Source organism: Gymnodraco acuticeps, unplaced genomic scaffold (assembly GCF_902827175.1).
Source record: "Gymnodraco acuticeps unplaced genomic scaffold, fGymAcu1.1, whole genome shotgun sequence".
NCBI lineage: Eukaryota > Metazoa > Chordata > Actinopteri > Perciformes > Bathydraconidae > Gymnodraco > Gymnodraco acuticeps.
In genome coordinates, this window is record NW_022991740.1 from 310,001 (window position 1) to 327,942 (window position 17,942).

The following is a 17,942-nucleotide window of genomic DNA, read 5'->3' on the forward strand; positions in this document are numbered from 1 at the left end:
CCCTGGTGATGGCAGGATGGGGAGGGAGCTCCAGGCTCTTTTTTTTGAAGTGAGTAAACAGGCGTGAGTTCAGTTGATGACTCATCACATGACCAAGGTGCCGATGAATGAAGTCGCAGCGGGAAAGCTCTGGCTGTTCATTGATTGGACATTTGGGGTCCTGTGCAGAGACATCAGGGCTGAACATTTTCCACATGAAGAAAGTGACTGACAGCGGGCCAAGGGGAATAATGTGAAGACGTTCCACTGACTAAATACTGGACCAACGCAGAGGACATGAGGAATTACTGACTGCTGAGGAAGTCATAGACAGGCAGGGGGTTGAAGGAAAAGGAGACAAGTGGAGGTGAGTGGAGCAGTCCGTTGAGCCTTTCATTTCCTATGACTGACTTTTTGAGTATCACAGATTGTTCTCCATGTTCTCCAACGATCTTTAGGGGGATTAAATGCATGCGTTGTGAGTTTAAACCAATACTCTCATTGCTGGGAAACATGTTAGATGTCTTGCATGTCATGTTTACAGCTTGATAGATTTTACATTTGTTTTAAAGCTCTGATTTAAAGAAGATAAACTTAGAGTCACCTCAATGACTTGTTGAATAGTGTGCCGTTACAGTGGTGTGGAACGAGGAACTCCAGAACTAATGACGTCCTTATCAAATGCAGTTGTTTCGTAACAGGATCTGTAATTATTCGAGTGTGTCAGGGGAGTAATGTGAAACCATTGTCATGACTCATGCGATTGTGCATGTGTGTCGTATTGTGTGAGACAAAGAAAACATGAACCCACATGTCAAGAAACTCTCCGTAGCTCTACTTGAGGTCAAAAACTCCACAGGGAACCTTTCATATTCCTTAATATGGACTTTAATTCAAACGCACTCCTTCATTTCCGACACAAAGCTTCTGGTAGTATTTGGTGAAGTGATGTGCAGAGTGACTCTTATCAAAGTGTCAGTTCCTTTACGTTAATCCGTGTGAAAGTATCAAACCTTTCCAGATTTCTTACTTTTCGCATAATTCGTTTTTCAAATAAACCCCGAAATAGTAGTAAAGCAAGTTTGATAAGACTTCCCGAGGGGAAATTCAGTTGTACAAAGCAGCTACAGGGTAAGCATGAAAAAAACAGTACAGCAAAGATTCACACAGATCAATAAAATCTAAAATAAATAATAAATAACATAAAATCAAGGAAAAAATAATAATGATAATAATAATAAAAGACTATGAAAATAGGAGATGAATAAAAATAAGAGTAAAATAACTGTCAGCATATATACATATTTGGTCACCATCTAAGTTATAAAGTGTGGAATAAGTGACAAGTGAAAAGTTAACATGGGTTGTGGAAACAGTGTATATTTATGTCCAGTGATTTAATTGTATTTCTTTTTCATATTTAACCCCTTGTTGTGCAGCCTGATGGCTACAGGCACAAAGGACTGTCCGAGGCGCTTGGTGCGTTGTTGTGGAGGGATGAGTCTGTGGCTGAACGTACTCCTCATCTTCACTAGCTCTGCGTGGAGTGGGTGGGAGGGGTTCTCTAGGATGCTGTCGAGCTTCCTCCTCGTCCTCCCCTCTGCCACCTCCTCCAGATTTGATCCAAGTTTGACCACTAGTGCTGCACGCCCAATTAAACGTCTCTTAATGCATTACCAGTCATCATGTAAAGGTTAACACTAATAAAGATAACAATCCTTTGCTTTTAACCAACATCCCACTTGGAAGTACGCTGTGAAACGGGATTGTATTAATCTGTGGGGTTTTTTCTGAGGAGAAATATCGACTTTCTTAAATCGACAGTGTAATTAATGTAAATGATATCCGACTTTTATATTTTGTGAGCTGTAATCGACACTTCATAGGGTATATTCGTGACTATATATATATATAAATATATATATATATATAAATATATATATATATATTTGTGACTGAGTCCCTCACAGTCTTTCAGTCCCGCCTCAAAACACATCTTTTCAACTCTGTCTACCCATAAGCCCCCCCCCCTCTCAATCAACTTCCTCTTGACTGCCTTTTTATTTTTTACTTACTTAAAAAAAATGCGTTATTATTATTATTATATTCGACGGACACTAATCAGATCTTTCACTGTCATTATATAAATCTTTTACTTTTTAGTTCGGTCTATTTTGAGATGTTTCCATTTTATGATTATGTCCGTTTATTTCCTACTCGTTTTAAATGTCACATAATGCCTCGTTTATTGCCTCCGAAATTGTGATCAATAAAAAAGGTACAGCTTTTATTTATTTATCTTAATCATGCAAATATGTAAAGACTAACGCTGAGCCGCGTTAACGGCAGAAACACTGATGGTGTGTAAGGGATCAACACTGAGGAAAGCTTCTCAGTTTCATGAAGCTTCACGGTGAGGCAGAGCAGGAGGATACACGTCAGAGACTCAGGAAACGACTCCTACAGGGACTGATAATTAACTCACCAGCTACTCTTTTACAGGAAGTCGGCCAAACCAAATGTGCCGAGGGAGGATAGCCAGCCAGCCCCCCCCCCCCCCGTGGTTTAAAGACATGCTTGAGCATCCAGACGCAGACGTGCGTTTGTGACAGACAAGTTACACCGGCAACTGTTCCTCTGTGTGTGTGTGTGTGCGTGTGTGTGTGTGTGCGTGTGTGTGTGTGTGTGTGTGTGTGTGTGGCCTAGCATTACTATACTTGTGGGGACCCTAAATCTGTTTACACAGTCACGTGTGGGGACTCACCTCCCTTATGGGGACAAATTGGAGGTCCCCATGACGATAATCATTAATTTTAGGGTGAAGACTTGGTTAGGGTTAGGGTAAGGGTTAGGCATGTGTTGGTTATGGTTAAGGTTAGGATAAGTCTCCAGGAAATGACATGTAAGTCAATGTAATGTCCCCTGAAGTGATGTATACATGGTGTGTGTGTGTGTGTGTGTGTGTGTGTGTGTGTGTGTGTGTGTGTGTCGGTTTGTCGGTGACTGAAAGAGACACAGGGGCAAAGACAGGGAGGGATAAAGCATGCGTGACAAACTCATTTATCAGGTCATCCACAGAGCTCAGTTTGTCCTGACACCTTTTCCAAGTCAAACTGACAGATGGCGATCGGGGTCTGGACTAACTTTATGGGCTCCTGCTGCATTTCCCACTGACCTCAGATCTAACAGATGCCCTGGCACACTGTGGAGATAGAGATATAACTCACTATCATCCAGAGGTCAGGGAAGTACTCAGATCTTGTACTTGAGTAAAGGTAGAAGTACTCAGATCTTGTACTTGAGTAAAAGTAGAAGTACTCAGATCTTGTACTTGAGTAAAAGTAGAAGTATTCAGGTCTTGTACTTGAGTAAAAGTAGAAGTACTCAGATCTTGTACTTGAGTAAAAGTAGAAGTACTCAGATCTTGTACTTGAGTAAAAGTAGAAGTACTCAGATCTTGTACTTGAGTAAAAGTAGAAGTACTCAGGTCTTGTACTTGAGTAAAAGTAGAAGTACTCAGGTCTTGTACTTGAGTAAAAGTAGAAGTACTCAGATATTGTACTTGAGTAAAAGTAGAAGTACTCAGATCTTGTACTTGAGTAAAAGTAGAAGTACTCAGATCTTGTACTTGAGTAAAAGTAGAAGTACTCAGATCTTGTACTTGAGTAAAAGTAGAAGTACTCAGGTCTTGTACTTGAGTAAAAGTAGAAGTACTCAGGTCTTGTACTTGAGTAAAAGTAGAAGTACTCAGATATTGTACTTGAGTAAAAGTAGAAGTACTCAGATCTTGTACTTGAGTAAAAGTAGAAGTACTCAGATCTTGTACTTGAGTAAAAGTAGAAGTACTCAGATCTTGTACTTGAGTAAAAGTAGAAGTACTCAGGTCTTGTACTTGAGTAAAAGTAGAAGTACTCAGATCTTGTACTTGAGTAAAAGTAGAAGTACTCAGGTCTTGTACTTGAGTAAAAGTAGAAGTACTCAGGTCTTGTACTTGAGTAAAAGTAGAAGTACTCAGATCTTGTAGTTTGAGTAAAAGTAGAAGTACTCAGATCTTGTACTTGAGTGAAAGTAGAAGTACTCAGATCTTGTAGTTTGAGTAAAAGTAGAAGTACTCAGATCTTGTAGTTTGAGTAAAAGTAGAAGTACCAGAGTGTAGTAAAAGTCCTGCATTCAAAATGTTCCTCAAGTGAAATAACGAAAGTATTATCATCAAAATATGGTTAAAGTACCAAAAGTAAAAGTAGTCATTGTGCAGATTGGTCCATTACACCACTTCTATCATCTCTACACAGATCTGCACGCTTAACATTCAGCATGTAGCAGTTTAATCGCTCTCCTGGACAGAGAAAGGAGAACGAATTGAGATCAATCTGGAAAAGATCGATCTTAAATGTCATGTGTGGTTGTTTCTGAGCGGTTTCTCTGGGGCCAGTGGGTGTCTTGATGTCATGTTCCATAGAAAGCGAGACATGAAAGAAAGTCTGACATCCTGCAGAACATCTCACATCTCTCGCCTGAACTGTTGCAGATGTGTCGGTACACATAATTGCTTAAATCAAACTTGGCTTAAGCAATTGTGACACAACTAAGTGGACGTGTTTGGATGCTACGTCCGAGCTTTGCTATGCAGTCCTGGGATATGTGGTCAAGTTGTTTATCTGGTAATTGGCTTCATGGATTTGCACAGAATTCAGTTTGAAAGACCTGCGGTGAGGAGTTGGACAGCGAAATGTAATTATTGATTAAAGTAGTCACTAATTCCAAAAATATCTTAATTTCTGTACATTCCTCTTTTAATGGTAAATGGACAGCATATATAGCGCTTTATCCAGTCTTCAAGACCCCTCAAAGCGCTTTACATACTACATGTCGTTCACCCATTCACACAGAGCAGTGTACCTTACTCTAGGAACTAACATTCACACACCGTTCGCCATCGGGAGCAACTCAGGGTTAAGTATCTTGCCCTGCACGGGCTGGGATCGAACCCACAACCTTCTGGTTGAAAGACGACCGCACTCCCTCGCAGCCACAGTCGCCCTTCAGATCCTACAGAGCAGATTAGTTTCCCGTACATTGATTGAAATCAGTTACAAAGTAGCCTCACTACAATCTAGGGTCAATTCAAAAGTCCGACACCATTTAAAATATTAAAAATAATTAATAAGAGACATTCTTTGACAATGAAATATATGGGATTTAAGTGTTTCAAAAAGGTGTCAATGGTGAATCTGCAATGACATAAAGGGTCTTACATATTTGTTATTGTATGCAAAACATTTTTCTATATACCAAAAGGTCTGATCAAAGTTCGATACCCGAAAGCAGCAGAATGATTTGTAATGCTTTTCTATTCATCACCAAAACATTGACTGTTTGATGTGAATTCAAACACATACATATTTTTATATACATTTGTTTTTATATTCGGGATTTCGATCTCTCCGTCTGTACACACAAACTGAAAGATTGACAACAACATTGACTGACTCTGATAATGTAAACATGTCGAATATAACAGTGGATTTCCGCCTGATGTGAACGTTTTTCTTTAGCTACTGCAGTGAGAGAAGAGACTGACTGATCATCTCTCCCCACTCTGTTCCAGGAATCATCTTGGCTCGTGCAGCAGGACCGTGCTATGATTCTCCCTGCGGGGGTGCTGCTGTGGCTCCTGTTGCTCTCCAGACCCCAGTCCTCTCTCCAAGAAGGCACTCAGGAAATCGAGAACAGTGATGAGATCCCGGAGCAAGAGTTTATCTTCGCCCCAAATCGGCAAAAACGAGCCGTCGTTGAACACAGCCGCTCCCAAACGGACAAATGTTCCTACACGTTTATTGTCCCCGAGCAGAAAAGCACTGGGGCCATCTGTGTGAACTCCAAGGAGCCCGAGGAATTGCTGGAGAACCGGGTCAACAAGCAGGAGCTGGAGCTGCTGAACACCGAGCTTCAGAAGCAGCGCCGGCAGATCGAAGCTCTGCAGCAGCTGATACAAGTCGACGGGGGGGTGGTGAATGAAGTCAAGCTCCTGCGCAAGGAGAGCCGCAACATGAACTCCAGAGTGACGCAGCTCTACATGCAACTGCTGCACGAGATCATCCGCAAACGAGACAACGCTCTGGAGGCGTCGCAGCTGGAGACCCGAGTGCTCAACCACACGAACCAGATGGGAACGCTCGGCTTACGCTACAGCGACCTGGAGCACAAGTACCGGCGTCTGTCGGCCCTCGCAAACAACCAGAGCGCCCTCCTGCTGCACCTGGAGAAGCATTGTCAGCGGGGGGGACACTCGTACGGTGTGGTGCAGGAACGGATACGCCCGGTCTACCCACAACCCCCTGTGATGCCTCAGCCTCCCGTACAGATGCCTGAACTGTCTCCCGGAGGATACAGACCCTACGATCCTCAGAAATACACCCGGCACACCATCAACCGCATGAATAATGATATACAGAACGACCAGAACTCTAAAGCAGTACCACCTCCACTGCCCACGATGCCAAGCTCTGCACACAGCTTTACAAGTGAGCCCGTTGGTAAGTAGATAATACAAATAGTAATAAAGCTTTGATTGTATAGCACTTTTCATATACAAGGTGCAGCTCAAAGTGCTTTAACAACAAGGCACAAATTAAAACAAAAAACAAGAGATGTACTTATAATCAAACTTTTGGCACAATATAATATAAAAATTCAAAAGGGACAAAAAGTAAAAAAAGGTATAATTTAAAGAAAATTCAATAAAATAAAAAATTATCCCTCTGTAAAATAAAAGATATAAGACAAAATGAAAAATATTAAAACCTATAAAACAAATAAAATAACAATACAAATAATAATTATAATATAATAAATAAATACTAATTATAATAAAATACCAATTTAAATAAGCGATGTCACAAATACAACTATAAAATACATTTAAAGGTCTCCTATCATGCAATTTTAAGGCATATATTATGGGTCTCAGAAATATACAAATATATAAAAACATGTCTACGTGTTTTGCTCAAAATACAAACAGATCATGCATTTTAGATTTCCCTCATACCCCTCTATTCCAGCCCTGTTAGAGAAACGCGGATTTTGGATCCTTAGCTTGAAAAAAAAAAAAAGGAGGAGGCGGAGCTAATGCCTGATCAGAATTCTACCGGAGATCTCTCTCAGTGGTTGAGCTAAGTTATATTCTGCTGTGATAAAATGCCATCCTGTTCTAAACCACATCAAAGATTATTTCTGAAACAGTATGGAGCTCAAATGCTTTTTCTCTTTCGGGTTTATCACAAGGTGAGTTCCTTTTTTGATTTCCTGCTTTTTAAAAAAACACATGTGCTCTCCAGTACAGGTTAGCTCTGAGTGTTAGCGAGGCTTGCTAATGTAAATAAAGACAAGCGTACGTCCAAAACACGTCAGGCATTGTTTCTGATGGCAACTTTCTGTGGGTCTACCATCCGAAATTACGTAATATCGGCAGCAAATCTGTATCCACTCATTGTACCCCCGTTTTTAAAAGATGTGGGTACGGAGGAAAAGAGAAAGGGTTTTATTTTCTGACGCTGCGCGAGTTCCCTGAGGCACCGGGGACACATATTTATGCATACAATACATCAAAAGTGCATTTTGCACGATAGGTCCCCTTTAAATAACCTGGCCACACAGACACTCAATCTAAGCCTCATCTCGAAATGAAAAGGTGTTTTCGACAAAGTTCAAAGGCCTTATTGTCATATGCAGCTACAGTGTAGTTATGGCTCTTAACATCTCAAGTCCAAGTCTCCTCCAACAATGCAACATAAATTATTTAAGACATAAGACAATAAAACAAATAAAAATAGTGCAAGAACCAATTGAAGAAATAAAATAGTGCAAGACATATGTAGTGCAAGTAAGTGCAAGTAATGCAGAAGAAGTTACCTATATACAAGTAGGCTACAATAGAATAAGCGGAGCTAGAAATAGAGCGTAACATGAAACAGATTACTACTGCTTATTGTAATAATAGATACATGTGACAGGATAGTGTGTGTGTGTGTGTGTGTGTGTGTGTGTGTGAGTGTTGTAAAACAGTTTGATTGGTTTCTGAAGCCCATAAAAAAGCATTGTAAACGGCGTCCACTTATCATTTTTCTTCCGTGATAAAGCTCTATGACAACATGCTCACAGAAAATTACAGATGCCTTTTTTGAAAGATGACTGCAGCTGCAAGTGATTAACGAGATCCTATAATGACACTAATGACACAACCCACAGGGAGTCTGAGCGCACCAAAAACACTTTCCATCCTCTTTTATACGTTTTAAAAGAACTGTGGAAAGTCTGTTCTTGCATCTGGCACTATCCCGAACGTTTGGTAGCAGATCTGGCGGTTTTCGTGCCTTCCTTCAGTGAAACCATCACATCTGGCTACAGTCCGCCAGCAGGACTCACTGGAGGGCTTTATTGAAAAGTTAATCTTGTTTTTGGATTGTCCCCCTCTGTTTAAAAGAGACTGGATCCATCTCAAAACAGGCTGTTGGCTAAACTGCAGTATACAGTACAGTCCCTGCGATGTGATTTAGCTCCCCCGAAAATGAAATTAGTAACCAGAGTACATATTGCTCCTGCAAGGTTCTCTAGGGCGGCTTTTGATGATGAGATGGCCCAAAAACTGTGGGAGATCAGCTGCAACATGCTTGGCATATAAACTGTGCAGTGAAGGACATTGTATGCTATTTATCATCTTTTAAAGGTCCCCTATTATACTGTTTTTCATCAATATATTACAGGTCTCAGATAAAACATGTCTCTGATTGGCTGAAACACCAAACAGATCATTGCAGCATTACCCATAATCCCCTCTGTTTCAGCCCTGTTTCCAAAGTGCTGATTCTCTGTCTGTTACTTTAGATGAAAATAAGGAGCCCCTCCCCACGCCCCTCTGAGAGACATTTGGTTACAAAGAACTCAATGGTGCTCTAGGAGGAGATTCAGGTGATAAGGGGTGGGGTTACCTTGGTTGCTGATTGGCTAATGGTTACACAAGCCAAAACATCGTTATGACATCATAAAGTGGCCAAAATCTGATCAGCTCATTTTCAGACAGGTTTTTATAGAAATGGATCAAAAAGAGAGAGAATCTTTGTTCCTGAAACTTTCAGAGTCTCTTTCCACAGAGGGGACACATGTTGATGTAAAAGAGACATGGAGAAGAGGGGACACATGTTGATGTAGAAGAGACATGAAGAAGAGGGGACACATGTTGATGTAGAAGAGACATGAAGAAGAGGGGACACATGTTGATGTAGAAGAGACATGGAGAAGAGGGGACACATGTTGATGTAGAAGAGACATGGAGAAGAGGGGACACATGTTGATGTAGAAGAGACATGAAGAAGAGGGGACACATGTTGATGTAGAAGAGACATGAAGAAGAGGGGACACATGTTGATGTAGAAGAGACATGAAGAAGAGGGGACACATGTTGATGTAGAAGAGACATGAAGAAGAGGGGGACACGTGTTGATGTAGAAGAGACATGAAGAAGAGGGGACACATGTTGATGTAGAAGAGACATGAGAAGAGGGGACACATGTTGATGTAGAAGAGACATGAAGAAGAGGGGACACATGTTGATGTAGAAGAGACATGAAGAAGAGGGGACACATGTTGATGTAGAAGAGACATGAAGCAGAGGGGACACATGTTGATGTAGAAGAGACATGAAGAAGAGGGGACACATGTTGATGTAGAAGAGACATGAAGAAGAGGGGACACATGTTGATGTAGAAGAGACATGAAGAAGAGGGGACACATGTTGATGTAGAAGAGACATGAAGAAGAGGGGACACATGTTGATGTAGAAGAGACATGAAGAAGAGGGGACACATGTTGATGTAGAAGAGACATGAAGAAGAGGGGACACATGTTGATGTAGAAGAGACATGAAGAAGAGGGGACACATGTTGATGTAGAAGAGACATGAAGAAGAGGGGACACATGTTGATGTAGAAGAGACATGAAGAAGAGGGGACACATGTTGATGAAGAAGAGACATGAAGAAGAGGGGACACATGTTGATGTAGAAGAGACATGAAGAAGAGGGGACACATGTTGATGTAGAAGAGACATGAAGAAGAGGGGACACATGATGTAGAAGAGACGTGGAGAAGAGGGGACACATGTTGATGTAGAAGAGACATGAAGAAGAGGGGACACATGTTGATGTAGAAGAGACGTGGAGAAGAGGGGACACATGTTGATGTAGAAGAGACATGAAGAAGAGGGGACACATGTTGATGTAGAAGAGACATGAAGAAGAGGGGACACATGTTGATGTAGAAGAGACATGAAGAAGAGGGGACACATGTTGATGTAGAAGAGACATGAGGAAGTGGATTTCACATATTAGGTGACCTTTAAAGAATACTTTTACACACTGTTACTTTCCTGCTGTCAGCATCACAGACACTGGAAATAAATGGTCAAATGTGGCATACAGAACACATGGGCAACAGTGACGTTACTTTTCCAGCTGCACTAAAATGTTCTATTAAATGTAGCCGTGTCTGTTACTTTGACAGGTTGTTTGAATTATAATAACGATGACAATGACATGTGAGGCGAATCAGTCATGAAAGCCTTTGTTTATCAATATGCACGATAGTTAGTCAGCATATCGTCTCTCCTGCAGGTCCTTTCAAAGACTGTCTGGAAGCTGTGGAGGGCGGATACACCAACAGCGGCATGTTCCTCCTGAAACCAGACAAGACCAATCGACTGATGCAGGTTTGGTGTGACCAGACACGTGACCCTGGTGGCTGGACCGTCATTCAGAGGCGTACGGACGGCTCTGTGAACTTCTTTAGAAACTGGGAGACGTACAAGGTACTAAACATTGATCTGTTCTTAGATTCATCTTGGACCTTTAGGTTATATACAAGTCTATGTTATGTTGGTACAGTTACAGTTACGGCCCGTCCACACAGCGTCGTGCGTTGAAGCTTCCAACGCTTCTGCCCGTTCACTTTGAATGGGGTGACGTCACTTTTAGCCGAACTGCATTTTGGGAAGCGACGTGGAGCGTTGCTGGCGTTGCTGCCGTTGCTGGCTTCAAAAGTTGAGCAATGTTCAACTTTTGACGCCTCGACGGAGGCGTCAGCCAATTAAATCCCGTTTATGCAAATCTGCCAGTACAAGCGCTAGCCAATCAAACCGCGTGTATGCTGGGAGAGACTACGCAGGTCATTTCCTCATATTCCAAAAAATGGAGGGAAAATTCATTATAGCGGTAGTGAATCACCCGGTGCTGTATGATCAGTCTCTGTTCATCTACCGGGATACAAACCGGAGGAGCGAGGCATGGAGGGAGGTGGCAGAGACAGTGGGTGAAACTGGTAGGTTTTCGCCTGTTTGGGGATTTTATATCCAGTTGACTTCGTTTTAACATTGCTATTGCTTTGTATGTCGGGGGCGGGAGATTCATGTGATTGGTTGTTGGTCGCAAAAAATCCCCAAGCTTCAGATACGCCCACCTCCAAGCGTCAACGCACGCCGCTGTGTGGACGGGCCGTTACATGTCATTTGTTAGACGCTGTTATCCAAAGCGACTTGCATACATTCGGTGCTGTGGACAATCCGCACAGAAGCAGTTTGGGGTGAAGTGTCTTGCCCAGGGACACAACGACATGCTGACTGCAGTGAGACTTGAACTTGCTATCCCCTGATTCGAAGTCCAGCACACTATCCACTGAGCCACCCTCATTGTTCATCATCTTACTGTAGCTGTTTGCATGCTAAATTAGCACAAAAGCCCAAAGGAATAGCTTGGGTTGATGGTAATGAAACTAATTTCCAAAGTATTTGGTCATAAACCAATGTATTTGAAACAATTTAATCAAATATGTTGACCTCATAGTGCTTGATGAAAAGTAAGGGGATTACCAAAGTCTTACAATTCAGGGCAACATGAATGCTATTTTCCAAAAGTTAATACAAATTCAAATGTCAATCCGATGGTACAATCGACAAAACATCAGAGGATCGTGATGATTCATCCCCTTAGAAAACACGAATATCTGTACAAAGCAATCTTTCATCCATAATCTGGTTTTCAGATATTTCAAAGCATAAGTGAAACTATGACATCATGGAAACATTAGGGGATCACCAAAGTAGGATTCCCCCCGTCCAAACAATCAAAACCACTACAATTTGATCCATCAATCTGTTGTTCTGTCTGGAAGATGTGAGTAATCATTACAAAAACCCACCAAAAATCAAATATATGAGCTGAAATCAAATCAATCATGCTCAGTGTTGCTCAATGATTCAAAGACGTAACCATGCTGTGTTTCCAAGCTATTTCTCTGAAGACCCGCAGTTACGTAAATACTGGTGCACAGGGTGAAACCTTTCATTGCCAAAGATCAACTTCCTCCCAAAACGTCTCATCACTTTCAAATAACAACCAAACTCCCAAAGGAGCACTTCCAAGATGTCCATCAACCCCCCCTTAATGAGTCAACAAGCCTCTTTAAGCCAACTCACATTTGGCATGGACGAGGACTCCCTCCTGATTGAACGCATGTGTGATGTAATTGAAAGCAGTGATTCAGACGGAGGGACACGTCATGCAATGCCACGGCTCTTCGCCTCTCCCTCTTACATCATGACCAGTCTTTTATCGATGCTTGGAAAACATGGATGGTGTGTATTCAAAGGGAGGACAAACATAACTTAGTTAAAATGGGGGAATCGCTTTGGCATTTCCTATTAAATCATGTCTCAGAACCAGAGGTAGAGAAGTACAAATACTCAAGTAGATTTGCCTAGTATCATTACTTTTACACAAATAATTGTGCTTTCTACATTTTAAAAACATTAATTAAAATGGGGGAATTGTTTTGGCATTTCCTATTAAGTAAAAGTAAAGAAGTTAGGGCTTTGAAATGTACTTAAGTAAAGGAGTTTACTCAGAACCTTTACCAGATAATTTTAAACCACGAGTATCTGCACTTGTACTTGAGTGAAGGATGTGTGTAATGTTTTCCATCTCTGGTTAGAGCAGTTGGATGAGTTTACATGCAGCTAATTAAATGTCTCTCTCTTGTGACAGCAAGGGTTTGGAAACATTGATGGGGAGCACTGGTTAGGTCTGGAGAACATCTACTGGCTGACTAACCAGGCCACCTACAAGCTGCTGGTGACTCTGGAGGATTGGAGCGGACGTAAGACTTACGCAGAGTACGCCAGCTTCAGAATCGAGTCTGAGGCAGACTTCTACCGGCTGCGAGTGGGACGATACCAGGGAAACGCTGGAGACTCGCTGACCTGGCACAACGGCAAGCAGTTCACAACACTGGACAAAGACAACGACGCCTACACAGGTGAGGGAATTAAGTACTAGAGAAGGCTATCATAACTGTTGGTGTGCTTTCACTGGGGCTGAGAGGGATAAGTCGTCTTTTAAACAGAAGGTTGTGGGTTCGATCCCAGCCCGTGCAGACAACATGTCGATGTATCCTTGATACTTAACCCCGAGTTGAATTGACTGAATTTATCTGAAAATGTGGCTTATTAACACATGAATACTGTGTTATATATTTGAACATATATATTTAAGAAGTACAATAGCAGATGTTTAATTTGTGGGCCACATTTCATTATACTTTTAGAATTTGCTGAGGGCAAACGATTCAAAATGGTCGCATTTGGCCCCCGGGCCGTAGTTTGGACACCCCTGGTCTAATCTAAGTCCTTGTATCTCCAGGTAACTGTGCCCACTACCAGAAAGGAGGGTGGTGGTACAAGGCCTGCGCTCACTCCAACATGAACGGCGTGTGGTACCGGGGGGGGGCATTACCGCAGCCGCTACCAGGACGGGGTCTACTGGGCCGAGTTCAGAGGGGGAGCGTACTCTCTGAAGAAAGTGACCATGATGATACGACCCAATGCAAACACCGTCCATTAACACACTTTCTCATTTAGTCTGGGCTCTTAAAGCTAAATTGCACACAAAATAACTCACAAGTGAAGTGGCTGGAATATCTTTGCTTGAGTCTAAAATACAAAACTTACAATAGGAATCTAAATAAAGTCAGCATTGCATGTTTAATAGTAACAAAAGGAATTTATATCCAGAGATCAAACTTGGTAAAACACTGGTATTTCAGAGTATTATTGGTGGCCATATTGAGTATGTATGTATAATATATAGGGATCAACTCTACAGGAAATAGATCTGGTTATTTATTTCCCCCCAAACATGTTATCGATCATTTCATTTGTCGCTTAATTTCATCTCACTTTGGTAAGGTAAAGGTTAATAAAACAATGGATTGAAGGTCTTCTGACCACTTCATGTCAAAGTGATCAAAGTCAACTTTTCTAAATGAACAAGGAAATACCAGGGACTGTTAAAAAGGTCGAATCACCACTGTGTTAGTGTGCAGATATAGTAAGCATCAGGTATTCTGTGTGTATATATATGCTGCTTCATTAAGATTATTTGTATCATCTGTATGTTACCAATCTTGCAATAAAATATGCACAACTCTGCGCGTGTTTCCAGTGATTGAACTCCAATCTTTCACGACACTACCCTCTGCCTTCCTTCTCACAACTACCAATGGTTGTACAGCAATACTTAACATCGAGTAAAGCATTAGCGACAATAAAACAAAGAGTAGTCTCCTAGCACTTGCAACCAGTAATAAATGCCGATTTGAGATTGTATTCTAATATCAAAAACGTATTATTTGTTTATTATGTAATTATCCTGACCCGTCTCCCTTTGCATTATGAAACGCAAAATACAACAACGTAGCCCCCGGACTGTTGAGCAACTGAAAGTCGTACATCGAGCAAGAATTGGGAAATAATTCCACCTAAAAAAGCTTCAACAATTAGTGTCCTCAGTTCCCAAACACTTAGTGTTGTTTAAAGGAAAGGGGATGCAACACAGTGGTAACATGCCTGTCACAGCTTTTTTGTGTTGCATCCCCTTTCCTTTTAATTCAAAAAACCATTAAGTTGACCTGTTTGAACATCACTTATCTTGTCTTTGGAGTGTATTCAATATGTCAAAAAGGATTTGCAAATGATTGTATTCTGTTTATGTTTTAGAGCAGTGGTTCTCAACTGGCCTCGGGACCCACTTTTTCCTTTGTCAATAAATCGCGACCAGAAATTTTGAACCACTCAAATCTATTTAACAAAAAAGTGTGCTGTAATATATACGCCTTTCAGCAGACAATATTAATTCAAGTGAAGTACGGTGCATAATCCCTTATATCCCTTCACAGAACTAAAGTATGCTTTAAAACAGGTTTAATGAGATGATGGAATCAAAGCTGAACTGTGTAACATAAAGAGGCACACATGCTGAAAACCCAACCCCAGAAGGGGGGTCTGGGGGGATTCTCCCCCACGAGATTTTTAGAAATACTAACATATAAACTACGCATTCTGGTACACTGAGAAGAAAATAAAGAAATCTATTACAACCCGACATTTTAAATAATATTTTATGCCATTCATTGTTTTTCACTTTGTTCTGACAGCTGAACTTATCTGTGTGAATTGTGGGTAAGGGTAGATAGCCCACATTGTTCTGTCCACACACACACACACACACACACACACACACACACACACACACACACACACACACACACACACACACACACACACACACACACACACACACACACACACACACACACACACACACACACACACAGCACACACACACACACACACACACACACACACACACACACACACCACACACACACACACACACACACACACACACACCACACACACACACACACACACACACACACACACACACACACACACACACACACACACACACACACCACACACACACACACACACACACACACACATCACACACACACACAACACACACACACACACACACACACACACACACACACACACACACCTTACCGAGGTATGGGATGCAGGGCACCATCTTCAGGGAGCGGATGTATTCCCTCATGCAGGTGTAGTTCTCCTCCTTGGATGTCAGATAGTTGAGCTTCTCAAATGTGCCCTTGTCTTTCCGACTGATCAACTACAACAGAGATTGATTCATGGATTAAACCTTCTGATTCAGAGGGAACTATGGCAAACACACAAATATGAATTCTTGATTTCTTAATGAGTCTGTCGATTTGAGTCAGAGTCAAACTTTTGTAGGCGATGTGGCACCTGCTTCCAGTCTGTCCAACAATCTGATGCTAATAAACAAATGCCATGCTACTTACATACTAAGTCACACCAACACCCCTCCATCATAACAAATAAGACACTTCAGCAGACTGCTAAGAAATATAGAAAATAAAACAATAAAATGTCTGATGTTGCGTAGAGCAGGGGTTCCCAACCTTTTTTCCCAAGAGCCCCCCCAAATGACTCCTGTTGGAAGTTGCGCCCCCCCCCCCACACACACACAAGGGGGGAAGGGGCACAACAGTGGTAATTAAAGTCTCAAAATGCTACAACTACTGTCACAAACTGGATGAATGTGAAGTATTTTGTTAAAGGAGGATGAAAGCGTAATTAAGGAGCACTATTGGAGTGACTTATTGGACTCAGGATTAATTCATTTGGATTCCCGCTGTATGAAGAAATGAAAGGACGGCGGAAGTGGAAACAATTCACAAAGGGATTTAACTGTTTAAAACACATGCTCAAAGTAAACCGGATTTTGCCGATGTGTTTATGTGGATTCAAAAGTCGTAAATAATCTACAAAATGGAGGATACCGATCTGATCGGAGCAACTGTGACAAATAATGCAACTGAAACCGGCATGGACAATGACTGTTTTAAAAATGCGCTTATCCAGACAAGCCCGGTTTGGACACTTTACGAGCAGAAGAAACATTTCTATTAAAGAAACAATTATACATTTCTGTCTTTTTATGCCTTTAATACTAACTTGAATTTTTATTCTAATTAATTAATCAATTATTTTGTATATTTTATTGTAATGTAGAGACAAGGCTTTTAGTGACAATCATGTATTGCGTTACAATTATATGTAATAAAAAGTCTAAATATGATATTTGGCCTCAAATCATCTGAGGCCTGCCCCCCAGGTTGGGAACCACTGGCTTAGAGCATGTTGGCTTCAGGGTAACCACTAACCCTCGGTTTATAGATTGACTATACTCGCAAAACAAGGAGACAAGGACACGTCTTTGACATAGGGCTGTGCAAGAGCTGTGATGTTTCTTTTTTATGCATTCGTGTTTCAGCAATTTCTCTTTGCATTTTTTTGTGTCCGTTTCCAAAATATACTCATATTAAGACATTCTTTTGTTGCAGCAGCATAAAACAAATTGCACATACTATATTTAATTAAAAGAATAGAAATAAAACAATTCTAAAATACAAACATCTCAAAATAGAAATAAACCAAGAAAAATATACAGATGAACCGTGAAGATAAACAACATCTATAAACTGTCTGACAAATAAAAACACTATTGTAGGGTTAACTTTCTGTTAACACAATAAAAGCAGGATATTATTTATATAAAGTATGCATGGAATGGAATATATTGATTAGCCAACACCGCTGCTTCACACATTAATTTGAAGGGGGTGCTGGCTCCTATTTTCTAATCAAGCAGTGCATTGTGGGATATCTTACCGCCCAGGTTTTGCTGAGTCTGAAGATAGGAGCGCTCGTCAGAGCGGACACCACCGACACCAGGGAGTGAAGGTTGTTCAACTCCAACAGTTTCTGGGAACAAAGACAGATATTTAATGAACAGCATGCTCTGTATTATTAAATACTAGAGTATAACCCGTATCAAGTAAAGTACAAAGTCTAATGTTGAGGTGCGTCTAGTCACCATTGGCTGCATAACATGTGTGTGTGAATGTTATACAAACTGGGTCATACTGAGCAGAGCAAGAAAGTGTGTGTGTGTGTGTGTGTGTGTG

At 41.2% G+C, this 17,942-nt stretch overlaps 2 protein-coding genes across 2 annotated transcripts in view; one reads left to right on the forward strand and one right to left on the reverse strand.

Moving 5' to 3' along the window:
• Positions 1–17,739, reverse strand: part of LOC117534879 (ras-specific guanine nucleotide-releasing factor RalGPS1-like) — a gene marked incomplete at its 5' end in the record, with an annotated part of 50,755 nt that extends 33,016 nt beyond the window's left edge. The window contains 2 exon segments of the mRNA XM_034199143.1: positions 15,934–16,060; positions 17,647–17,739. Coding sequence (XP_034055034.1) covers positions 15,934–16,060; positions 17,647–17,739 — 220 coding nt within the window.
• On the forward strand, positions 75–14,514 carry LOC117534880 (angiopoietin-related protein 2-like). Its single transcript, XM_034199144.1, is given in 6 exon segments — positions 75–346; positions 5,588–6,515; positions 10,649–10,842; positions 13,073–13,343; positions 13,727–13,806; positions 13,808–14,514. Coding segments are annotated over 5 exon segments (1,560 nt in total). The 5' UTR covers positions 75–346; positions 5,588–5,620; the 3' UTR covers positions 13,928–14,514.
• Positions 17,740–17,942: the final 203 nt, after the last annotated feature.